The following is a 13,015-nucleotide window of genomic DNA, read 5'->3' as shown; positions in this document are numbered from 1 at the left end:
GATGTTAAATATTTCGCCACCAGGCTTGTGAAATGTGAAATCGACAACCTATGAGTTCGGTATGTGGCCATACGAACTTAATTGCAGAGTGTATTTTTATTTCACAATCTGCTACATTAGTCTTTAGAGAGAATTTCAATCCTAGTTCATCACACTCAAGTTGGACGATCTGAAAACTCTCTTTGTAAATAGTAGTAGTCTTTATCAGGTAAGATACAAAACACAAGAGGTACGTAGTGTTCATTGAAATGTGCATTAATTGTAAACAATCGGGTAAAAAACTTGGTACAGTATTTAAATGTTCCATCTACAAGCACTGTTTCTGAGTGACAAATACTCGTTCTGAAAACCAATTCACACGTACTCGTACCTAGATGTTAGAAAATTAAATATGAACTATTGTTTCATTTTCATCTAAATGACTGTAATTTCTGAAATGGCTCCTATGTTACCAATGTTAATAAATAAACGCTTAACGGACGAGTTTACATGTTACTAATCTGAAGAAATAAATGCTAGGCGGACGAGTTTACATGTTCGATTAAAATGTCACACTTTCGAAATGCGATGTGTTTGTCAGTTTCGGACGAATTTACATTCCCCCTTTCAGGAAGCCTTTGCCCTTCACAGGACACCTTGACTTGTTCGTTCGTTCGTTCGTTCGTTCATTCGTATACATTTGCATCAGAAACGATGTTGCACAGACTATATTTGCTTAAAATACTTAACGAACCATGTGAACCTCTGGTTACAGCTCGTAGGCCCTTGAGTACTAATGAGCTAATGAAATGATCATATTCTCTACTTTAGATGACATGATTTGAATAATTATTTCTTCTTCAAACTTTTCAAAGGAAATGTGAGCTGCAAATCCATTTTGAAAAATGCTGGGCTACTTGTACCAATAAAAGGCATGAAAAGTCAATCCTTTCTACACTTAAATCTGAAGTTCTCTTTTTTCCAATGCGTCTTTAGAATTACTAATTTTGTGAAAATTATGATCTCTTTCAGGCAGATACTTTGAATACAGAAATCTATTAAACCAACTCTCTGGGTGAACTTGTCATTGGGTACTTGATTTTAGTTAAAATTTAAATAAAAAACAAATTAATAATAATAAAATAATAATAATAATAATAATAATAATAATAATAATAATAATAATAATAACACGTAACAATTTATTATAATGAGAAATAATGTGCTGTCTTCACGGTATATAATATAAATATAATTAATTCATAGTACTCTGCCAAAGGGCATGTCTTTCATTTCTTTTGCTTGAAATTATTCATTTGTATTAGCAAATACATCTGCATTTTTACTCAAGAAGTTGTTCTACAGAGACGTATGTGTCCCACTGAGCTCTATAGGCTTTTACGAAAACTAGAGATCGCAGTTTGAGTATGCCTACGCACTGAAAAGACGAGCCAATAATTCCCTACTCTCCAAGTAAAAATAGTCGCCAAATTACATATGACAGGCATAACTGTACTAATTTCTTTGCGATTTAATTCATGAAGGGCGCGGCTTTTTAGCCCAGAACAACACGAGCTATTCGCGCTTAATCAACATCTGGTAGTAATGTTAAGATTCTGTCGCTGTTAATCATGTTAAGTTAAATATTACATGAGACCAGATGAATTATTGAAGCCACGAAAAAAATGAGATGTATGAAATAAGGTACGTGAAAAGTACTGTATTTTACAGTTTAGCTGCACGCCCTCACTCTCAGGACCGTAGGGCTACGTACCACACCTAACTACCTATCGATAGGCTACTGCTTGTTTAGTTCAAAGTGTGTCATGGCTCGCTGTGTGCCGTCATGTGGCTAGTCGATGAGCCTAGAGAATTCAATCTTCCTACACTTCCGTAGGGGCGTATTACCTATGTGCCAGAGAAGTTGCTTAGCAAGTACGGCGTTCATTCTGAAGAGTACTTACCGATACGTACAGTAACGCGTGTAGTGGCAGGAATGTGAACTGTTTGGAAACACGTACTGAAGTGAGTTTTTTTTCTTACTGTCGGGATATGGGGAGAGGGTTAAGACGATTACTTACGTATTTGCTGACATTAACATCGACAGTCAACATGGACACGGAGCATTTGATTTGTATTGTGGAATGTTGCCGTGCGCAACCGATGATAACAAATATCCTGCGTACGACTTGCCCGCGCAAAACACAGTTCGAAAAAGGTTATGGTAGCACACAGACTTTACAGACCGCCAACTGTTGCTACGACGTTCAAGTTATAACGTACACGTTCTCAAGTTCAGATTGAACGCCTTGATTAATAGGAAACTTCTCTGACATAAAAGCTGAAACTCGCTTCAAATCGCTGACTCGCAACAGTGACGTCATGACACACTTTGAAATGAACACCCAGTATACTGGTATTCACAGTGAGCATTGTAGAGGACCTCGTCGAGTCGCTTCGGTAAGATTTGCCTGGAATACTGGCATTAAGATTATTTAGGGTCAAATTAAAGAAGTAGGCCTACCTAATTTCTCATGCCTTCTATTCATGACATTCAACAACGCTTCATGAATATTTCTGTGTTGTATTAAGTATTGATACTAAAACTTAGCGTTATACTAGTAGACTATATTGTAAAAATTCTTCTGTATATATTTAAACTAGACTGTGACTATAATTAAGACTTTATAGTACTATTAAGATTTTTTTTTCGTTTGACATGTTCCATATTCTAGCTGTGAAGCGATGTACGAATACCATTGAATGTAAATAAATACAATACAATACAATACAATACAATACAATACAATACAATACAATACAATACTAACAGTTAATTTCTCTTGTGTGTCGAAAAATTACGATACGGGACTCCTGAGTTTACCTGTATTTTATTTCTGAACGAAGCTAGGCTATATCTTTAAAATCTATCTCCGTAGTCCAGATCTACTGCCAAACATGTTATCACCAGACCAGCTAGGTCTCCATATTATGAAATCTGTTACTGTGGAAACAGCTTCAGCTTTGCAAATTATGCTGGTAAAGGTGGTGGTTGCTCAAATCGCCATTAGCGCCAAATGACAAATGAAATTTTAAAGGTATTTTCGAGTGTTGATGACTTTATTCAAGAGAGATTTCGATTGGACTTTTATTGCTGTTGAAATACTGAAGAAACAGTAAAATATTTCCAGAGTCGAATGTATCTTCCTCTTCAGATCCAAAGGAAAGAAGGGAAAAGTCTACAATCTACTAACGCCCCTTGACTGAACCCAAAATCGAAAGTCCAATATGCAAATCTCTATTGAAAAATCTTTGCGGATGTAGCATATGTCAACTCAGCGTTCTTGTATGACTCCCCCTCTCCCACCCCGCGACAGCTGAAGATCTTTGGCCTGTATAATAATATATTGCATTATCTGTTGTTTTGGCATTCAACTCATCATGTGAAATGCACTGCTACAATATGCATTCCCAGATAAGATAAGAAGTCATGGAACCTATGAAATCAAGCTTTTGAAGGTCAACTTAATGCACTTGTTTTCAACTGTTTATTCATACAATATACGTTTTTAGTATTCATAATGGAATGTTTATTCAGCAGGTTGTCAGACAAAGCTTTTAATTTCACCACACTACAAAAGAGACACAGTGAAGTGTTACTTCACCTATTTATGTTTAAAAACAATTTTATTTCGTATTAATAATTAATTTTAGTTATTACCGGTACCGTATTTCTAAAATAAAAAAAGTTTTCTTTTCAGTCGTTATGAACAGTGTTTAGTTGTATAAATAGTACCTGTAACCGTCCGCTGAATAGAATAATGTCAACTGTTACGAGTGCCGAGCGGTGTCTATTAGAACTTACAATACTGTAGCGGTGAAATTATTTGGGTTCCCATTCTCATACAGTACTTGGTTTCCATGGTAACGTGACGTCAGGCACTAAAGAAAGATTGTATGAGTGAAGTGCGTTTCTGAGTCGTTCAGTTACGGAGAACTGTCAAATTTGTAGGTGAAGTAACCAGTTTGCAGATCTAACGGTACTAATAATAGAGAAGGGTTGCAGCTAGTCTCCAAGGCCGGGGGCTATTGTTTAAGGGCTGTGAAATTTTACAATATGTACTACCTGACTCGAGAAAAGTATTCTCATTCCCTGTGTCTTAGCAGCCACTTCTTTTATTTTAGTAGGTTATTTTACGACGCTTTATCAACAGCTTAGGTTATTTAGCGTCTGAATGAGATGAAGCTGATAATGCCGGTGAAATGAGTCCGGGGTCCAGCACCGAAAGTTGCCCAGCATTTGCTTATATTGGGTTGAGGGAAAACCCCGGAAAAAACCTCAACCAGGTAACTTGCCCCGACCGGGAATCGAACCCGGGCCACCTGGTTTCGCGGCCAGACTCGCTAACCGTTATTCCACAGGTGTGGACTCTTAGCAGCCACCCCTGCAGTGGTAAATTAGCTGGTTCTATGTTATTTTATCAGGAATACACCACACATACATTCGCAAACTTTAAAAGTTATTTTCCGCTGCGCGTATTATTTTAATCTCATGAGCTTGCCAGTTTTGTTCCAGCTCTTGTATTTGAATGTTTAACGCGCGCGTAAATGTACACATGTAGTTTAATATTATGTACGTATACATTAACTTATTATTTAATGTATTTAGAATATATTAGTGATAAGTGTATATAGTGTATTAATCCTACATCTAAGTATATATTATATGTTTAATCACTATAGTGCTATTATACAAATACGAGTACTTAGGTGCCAGTACTCAGAAAATGTTGATAAATGAGTGCGAAATATGTATCCCGAAAATGACACAGTTGTAATTTATTAAAAATGTCGTTTTGTAGACTTAAATATGAGGATAAAAAATGTTTTAAATTCTTGATGATCTACAGTTCCATTAGTTCTCTGTTTTAAAAAGTGCTAAGGAAATAGAGAATTTTATAAAATAACTTTAAAATTCTTCTGATGAAAGAAGCTTTTCTGTTTGAAAATATTGAAAATTTCACTTGGAATGCTACATCACAGGAGGGACTTTCATTATTAGCCCCATAGCTTTGCATAGAGATATACTGTCCACCCTCAGTTAAACTCAGACATTTTATGAAGACAACATCGACAGGTTTGCTGCTTTAAAAGATAGGAGGATTGACTTGGTATGCAAGAAATTGGGTGAGTCCTGAAATAAATTAGTTTTTCTGTTTGCATGTGTTCTAGAACTATTAAAATTGTATGTAGTTTACGAATAGTAGGCCTACTCATTATATTGGTAAAACTGTTCATGCATTTGTTTATGTGAACAGCACTTCACCTATTTTTTTACGGCGAGCCGCCACTGATTTGAAAGCCACATATAACCAGGCTAGGGGTCCTGAAGCACTAAATACAGAATGATAGGATATGAAGTTGTGTTACTGCACCATACACAGCGACTTCGCAAGCTACAAGTAACTATTTTTTATATTGCCGGAGATACTCGTTGGGACCAAGATATTGAGGGTATTGACCTTTTCCACGTAGTGTGTATGGGTGTGTGCGCAATCACACATTCATTGTTGCACCTATAGCATTGTTATATTCATTCCGTTGTTTACAGGAACACGACAACCATGATCATAGAAATTCATTAGACAACCTGACTTCAGTAGTGTGCGGAAAGATCAAGCAAGACAAGCCGGATGTGTGTTCACATTTTTGACAGAAGCCTCCGCTTTTCTCGAAGTGAATTTACATTTTAAAATGAGATAAGTACATGAAATGTTTTAAAGATGCTAGCTACACTTCGGAAATGTAAGTGTAAAGAGCAGTTGTGCAAATATATCATATGTAAATGTAATCGTATGCGTTGTGGATTTGATTAAATTGTAAATTCTATAGTTTATGTGCATAACTTAATATATTACGAAAAAACTCTTCTTCAGACTATTTATTTTAGATGCTAAGTACTCCAATGGAAAGTTAGAGCAGAAGAAAAGTTAAATATTTTATGAAAGTCTTTCATTTCTTGAAGTTAGAAAGTTTTAGAATTAAACCAAATGCTGATAAAGAAATTAATTGTAATGCTTTATCTATTTGCTCTTTTAAATATAATTGACTGTTAAAAACTATGTGATTATATGTATATTTACATGATAAGTATTGTGAGGAGAAACAAAAATATTACTAAAAAAACCTGTCCACCATATTAAAACTCATAAAATCTGCCTATAATTGAATCCCTGTTTCTTTTGGTGACAGAGCTACGATTTTTAGCTATTTAATAGTCGATAACATACATGTGTACATATGTAAGGTGCAAATATTTTGACACGTGATAGATACCGTGAATACAGGGTTTATCACGTACGACGCAATCGCCTGTCCACATCTCCGACGGCACATCTGCCGCATACGTTAACACAATTGCCGCGTCACGGTTCGGCTTGACTCCCCTGAGTTATGCGACAAGTTAATTCAAGTTTGATTACAGAAGCATTTTTAGGTTATGTGTAAATATTTTGAACACTTTGTCATGGGCAAGCCCAGAGACAAAGTATTAACAGAAGTGCATTCGCTGTTTGAAGATATTGAAATACGATTTCAACCATAAAATTACTAAAAAAAAGTTAAATTACAACATATATATGTATATACATGCAGTACATATATAATAGGAACTATATTAACATTACGCTACCGCCTGTTGTTTCACTTCTCCTGTAGCCAGTAGGAGAGTTTCATACTGTTACTTTTGTTCACCTCTACTTTTAGTAAGAAAACAGGAGAATAGCATTACATATCGTCGGTTTACAAGCAAACACATTAAGTAAAAAATATTGCTTCTGAGAAAAAAACGTATATAATATTCCGGTAAATAATGTGTGTATAAACTTAGAATTGGAAAATGAAATATACTTAAAGAGAAACAACTTACTAAAAATAATATTTCGAGGATTCACTTTTGTCAGAAGAAAAAGTATATTTTTCTCAGAAGTAATAATTTTTACTTAATGTATTTTTCTTGTAAACTGAAGATATGAGGAGACTTCTATGAGTTGAAGTCAATACGTTAGCGATGCTCAACTTAAGACACAAAAAGCGATCACCTTGACAACGTATGACCAGATCGTGGCTTTCACGCTACGTTAAAGCTATGATCCTTGACTGTTGCGAACGCTGCAGCTGGCATAAAGAAGTAAGCATTAATCATCACAAATCTAAATATTAAAACAGTATTATACACTGTGGCGGCCCTCAGAAAATATATAAAAGGATACCGTATCGGTACACATTATCTTATATCGAATTACGTTCAGGCAAATTACAGAGAAGAGAAGATTTACTCAAAAGAAATACTCGTAGGCCTATCTATTGCACTTTTTATTTACACAGCCCACGCACAATAATTCCTTATTCGAAAAAAATTAACACGTTTCTTCAAAATTAATTTTATTGAAAGTATTCAAACCTTTTGTAATTGATTTTACAATTCATTGTTTATTACAGAAATATCAACAATTTTTGTATCGTTAAATAGCCTATGAATGTGAAAAAATAGCAATATACTTGAAACTTAACTTCGCAGTGTTATAAGTGCATTAATACTTTACGTAGGTACTTGTCCAAATAAAAGAAAGCAAATATATTCTCATTTAGCTTATTTACATGATTGGAACCTTTTATTATTTTAAGTTGAAATGGTCTGCTGAATGATTTCCTTTTATAAACTTCAAGGATTTTCTTACTTCATCAGTAGTAAATAGTCATTATGTAGGTGTCCCATCGTCCTTGATGTCGGCTTTGTATATCTTTTTACTGTGATGGATTCCTCCTCCTTGTTTCTTATTTACTCTTCCAAGATTTCCTCAGAACTGATCCAGCTGCGAGGAAAGGAAATCTACTCAAAGACTATCACATCTCAGGTCTTCTTTTTTTTAACATAGCCTATCTTACTACTTTCAATCTGCACATACGTAGTTAAGATTTTCTCATGTTTCTGAAACCTGTTAGTTATATCTCTGAATGAAATCCACACTCCATATTTGTAAAGACATTGAATTTATAAAATAATTATCCTTTTAGCCAGTTTTCTTATTTTCGGACTTAAATTTCTTTTTAGTTCAACAACTAACGAACAATGCAGTCTCCCTTTAAAAATGGATTTTTTGTTATGAAACAGAACATTAAATAACATGAATATGGATTTTTATTGAGAGACAGTATTTAAGAATAGTTATTTACTTAATTCCTCTTTAAGTATGCTAACAACTTACAATACATTAGTATCTTCGTTATTCTTCACACTTAAGCACAAATTAAACATAGAATAGTTTTACCGTAATGTCGAAGATTTCCAAATTCCAGACATTTCTTCGAGGGATTCCGGAAACACACTTTCTCTTTACTTATTTCCTACATTTTCTACCTTACATCATTCAATGAATCTGTTATAAGCTATGTCGTGCTGTTGCTTTGAGTTTGGTAGTATCAATTCTAAACTTACTCTCTCAACAGCTTTTTTTTTTTTTTTTTTTTTTTTTTTTTTTTTTTTTTTTACAGTTCGTAATTAGACTGGGGTCAGCGAAGTGAGTCCAAACGAGTACATATTCTGGTATAATGGACTTTGGGTCTCAGATGCATGCTTATAGTACTAGACAATAAAAATGCAAATGCAGATCTTTCGAAGCAATTTATATATTATGTTGTTACAAAATTAGTTCAAGCAATTTGTTACGTAAGGCTGCTATTTGCGTGTCAAGACAAGAAAGACGACGAAATGCCTAAATCAAAGGAGCAACACCTCCAACATTTTCATCGTATAGACCAGACATGCTCCCGGTGGGCATTTTGCACTTGTGCGCCCGGTGCACTCGGCGTGCGTGCGCTCAAACCTGTGGTACATGCAGACAGTATCGCGCGCTCAAATCTACCGTAACTAAGCAGTAACATCGCTGGCGATTTGTAAAATGGACAAGTCAATAGATACGGCACCGGTATTTATTTATTTGTTTGTTCATTCATTCATATTCATCCATTCATTTTCTATCTTTTATATTTATTTATTTTTCTTTCTTATATCTTTTCTTTCTTTCTTTCTTAGTTTTTCTCTTTCCTTCTTTCTTCTTCTCTTTCCTCCTCTGTTTTCTTTCTTTTTATCTTTTCTTCTTTCTTTCTTTATTTGTTTCTTTCTTTTTTATTCTTTCTTTTTTTTCTCTCCTTTTCTATTTCCTTCTTTCTTTTCTTTCTCTCTTTTTCTATTCCTTCTTTTCTTTCTTTTTCTCTTACCTTCTTTCTTTTTCTTCCTTCTTTCTCTTCTTTCTTTCTCTTTCTCCCTTCCTTCTTTCTCTCTTTCTTCCTTTTCTCTTTTCTTATTTCTTTTTTCTTTCTTTATTAGTTTCTTTTTTCTTTCTTTCGTCTTTTATTTATTTATTTACTTATTTATGAATTTATATATTTCTTCCTTTCTTTCCATTCTTTCTCCCTTTAATTAATTAATTATTTATTTATTATTTAATCTGATAGAGATAAGATTATCTGGTCTTCTCTTCTCCTCTACTAGGGGATTACAACTATATCATCAAGAATACAATTAAAATTAAAATTACAATTAATATTAAATTTACAGGTACAATAAAATCAAAGTACTAAAACATACCTGATTAATAAAGACTGGAAAATTTATTGTATAGTTTAAGAACAAAGAAAGTATTAGTTACTGAAGATACAAATTAAACATAGAATGATATTATATAAAGATTGAAGTATTTTATGCTACAATAAGATAAATATTTACAAAGAGAACAGAACAAGTACCGGCACTACATTTAAAGTTATTCAAGCTTCCCAATGAGAGGAACGCTTTCTGTTCAAACTGGCGAACGTGCCAAATGTTTAGTATGTGGACACTCTGTTATATATATATAATAGTATTCAACTAATAAAAATGTTTAAGTAATCCATCGTCAATGAGGGAAGTTGTTTTAGGAAAGTAAATTATTGTTTCAAACATTTCCCTGCTTATTGTTCTTTATTTTCCGAATTATTCTTTCTTTCCAATCAATCAGTATTATTGGTTGTCCTTTTTGGGGTATCGATTCTAATCTATCTTCCTCCTTATATCTCTTTATAATGTCCCCAATTATGCTTCTTGGTATAAGTTATTTAACATTTTATTGATTTTTCTTTCAGATTTCCCTTTGCATGATGGAAAATTACGAGTTATTTCTGTTCAAATGTTGTATTCCTACCTTTACGCCCCATTCTGTAGCGGCAGATACTTCAGAACACATGCAGGCTGGACAGCAAGCACAGAAACCCTGTGCCTACTGAGACAGCAACCCCATGCTCAGGTAAACAAGTGAAGTGGCCGAATATTAAAGTGACGCCATGGATAAATATATATATATTTATCCATGGTGACGCGCTCATGTACCCGTTAATAAAAACATTTTTAATTCACTTGTGTAATGGTCTGAAAATTTGTGTATTTGATATAATTACTATTAAGTAGGCCTATCAGCACATCGCCTCAATTTTTATTTTAGACTTAGTCCAATTTCTACTGCATAATAAAGACCACAAAATCTGAAAAAAGGATCTGGCCGAATATTAAAATGAGTAAATGTAGGCCTATACGTAAGTACCCCGTAGAATATGGTGACCAGATTTTTTAAATAAAAAAAACGGGACACTTATTAAAGTTGATATGAATTAACATTTTATCTAAACATTAATTATTACTTGTGTTTATATAATGTCAGTGAGCAATAAGGTCCAGTTTTATTTATTTTAAAGTAATAAATACCACACTGTTTAAAATAACTAGGCTATAGGCCTAATAATTATACATAATAGAATAGCATGGATACTTTGCTTAAGTCACTGTTAACCATATTTTTATATTGCAACTAGTCTGGATTAATTAGGTTAACTTAACTATTTAAAATACTTCAGGTTAATTGGATCTTACATTATATCCATGTCACTGTATTCTGAACCTGTTTCATAACAAAATTTTCTGTCACATATTACCTTTTAACTATCTTAACATTCTCCATGAAGATGACCTGTACAATTAGCATCATATTTCTTTGATGAGTGAATTTGCTCTAGAAGTGTTAGCTTTTCCTTCAGGGAACTATAGAAGTCCATGCAAGACACATTTTTGAAACGACGTTTTGTGATTAACATGGCCTTTATTGAATTCATTACGGTGACAGTTGATGGAAACAATGAAGAATTAATGTTTTACGTAATTATTAAACAAGTTAAAAGAAAAATAAATATTTAAACAATAATTTAGGAGAACGGGACGCCATTAAAAAAAACGGGACATTTGGCGTCCCGAATGTACTTTTCTCGCGACAGGGGACAAGAGGCTGAAAAACGGGACAATCCCGTTAAAAACGGGACGTCTGGTCACCCTACCGTAGAAGAAACCTGCCAAAACAACGCTCGCTACAAACTCATACTTGAACTCTGGTTAGCCAACCAACAGTGTGGTCTGGCGAGGGAAGTTATTTTAATTACTTGTACCTTGCTTTGACAGTTGTTTTCTGTTCAGTACAAGTATTAAACAGAACCAGTCCGTCATACGTTTCGCATGAAGCCGGTTTGTTCGTTTATTATTCCATGGTGCCTATAAAATACCGAAGTAATACATTGTGAATCAACATACTTGGATAATTTTAGTATGAAAATCGCCGGAATGTAGCTCTTAAATTTTACTCTGAATGCGTTTTATAAACTTGTTACATAACTCCTACTACATAAATACCGTCGCAATGATATGTGCAAAGAAAATAATTACAGGAAGAGTGCGCTTCTGAAATTATTAAAGGAAATTGTATAATACCTATATTACTTTTAATTAAAAAATCTAAAGAAAGACAAGGAGGAGAAAACTTGTCGCACAACATCACATTATCATTGAGCTTAGTAACAAGAACCTACTTGTATGATGGAAATTTTTTCACTTCTATTTGCATGAGCTACAGAATGGTCGGAAACTTATGATACATAATTTACTTATTTAATTTTAACTAGCTAGCTAGCAAGTACAAATTAAAATTATAAAACAAAAATGTTTCTAGCCACTACCGTAAGAGCCAGGCTCGTGTAAGGTATGGTCTTAGCCTATAATATAACATAAAATTTACAAGGACAGTTTACTAAATACAGTAACTTAATTCAAACCAATAAATAACACACAAGAGCAAAAAAAAAAGAAGAATCAGGAAAAGAGTGAAAAAAAAAACACATTTAATATAAATTGACAATCAGACAGAAGCCAGTGATATTCAATCAAAGCATGAATATAGTCGACAGAAATAAAAGGCAAAAAAACATTTGTTAATATTATGTATCATGAATAATTTTATAAATTTCTTTTTTAAAAGCTTCAATTTTAAAATATTTCAAATTAGGAAAATGGTTTGTAATTGTATTATAAAGTCTTGGGCCGAAACTAGCACCATGTTTGAGCTACACTTGTATGACATTTAGGCTCAATTAATGGGAAAGTAGACTTTTGTCTTCGAGTACGATATTCATGTCGATTAGATTTATGTTTTATTTGATTTCTGTGGTAGTAAGTTAGTAAACTACATTTATAAATTTCTTCAATACTTAATACTTTAAAATCTGTAATAATTAAATTTGTTTGGTAATCCATATTTTTGGTTAGACAAATTTTTACTAATCTTCTGTGTAATAAAATTAATGGATTAAGTACAGATGATGCTATTCCACCCCAATTTATTATACCATATTGTAGTAATGATTGTACTAAAGCTAAAATAGTATTCTCAATGCCTCCTTAGTGATAACATTTCGAAGTATAATAGACAGGAAGTTATTTTTCTATGCTAGATAGTAAAGCCAGATATTCGTAATTCGATGCTGATAAGGGAGTAGGAGGAGGAGGAGGAGGAGGAGGAGGAGGACAAGAAGAATAGAAGAAAGAGTCAAGGATAATGGTGAGGTAAAGAGAAAATTGTAAAAGACAAAACAATTAAAAGAAACAGAAGAAAACGGGTGCAAA

General features: G+C 33.5%; 2 protein-coding genes across 2 annotated transcripts in view; both read left to right on the top strand.

The window, feature by feature from the left end:
- The window catches only part of LOC138706116 (gamma-interferon-inducible lysosomal thiol reductase-like), a 29,770-nt gene extending 23,861 nt beyond the window's left edge, over positions 1–5,909 (top strand). The window contains exon 5 of the mRNA XM_069835096.1: positions 5,591–5,909. Coding sequence (XP_069691197.1) covers positions 5,591–5,692 — 102 coding nt within the window. The 3' untranslated portion in view covers positions 5,693–5,909. The remainder of the gene's footprint in view (positions 1–5,590) is intronic.
- A 4,269-nt stretch (positions 5,910–10,178) lies between these two features.
- LOC138706114 (farnesol dehydrogenase-like) overlaps positions 10,179–13,015 on the top strand; it is a 31,553-nt gene continuing 28,716 nt past the window's right edge. The window contains exon 1 of the mRNA XM_069835093.1: positions 10,179–10,322. Within this exon, the coding sequence (XP_069691194.1) occupies positions 10,206–10,322 (117 nt within the window). The 5' untranslated portion in view covers positions 10,179–10,205. The remainder of the gene's footprint in view (positions 10,323–13,015) is intronic.

The sequence above is a fragment of the Periplaneta americana genome, chromosome 9 (genome assembly GCF_040183065.1).
Source record: "Periplaneta americana isolate PAMFEO1 chromosome 9, P.americana_PAMFEO1_priV1, whole genome shotgun sequence".
NCBI lineage: Eukaryota > Metazoa > Arthropoda > Insecta > Blattodea > Blattidae > Periplaneta > Periplaneta americana.
Note: the sequence above shows the minus strand (reverse complement) of the source record. Positions and strands in the feature narration are given on the sequence as shown.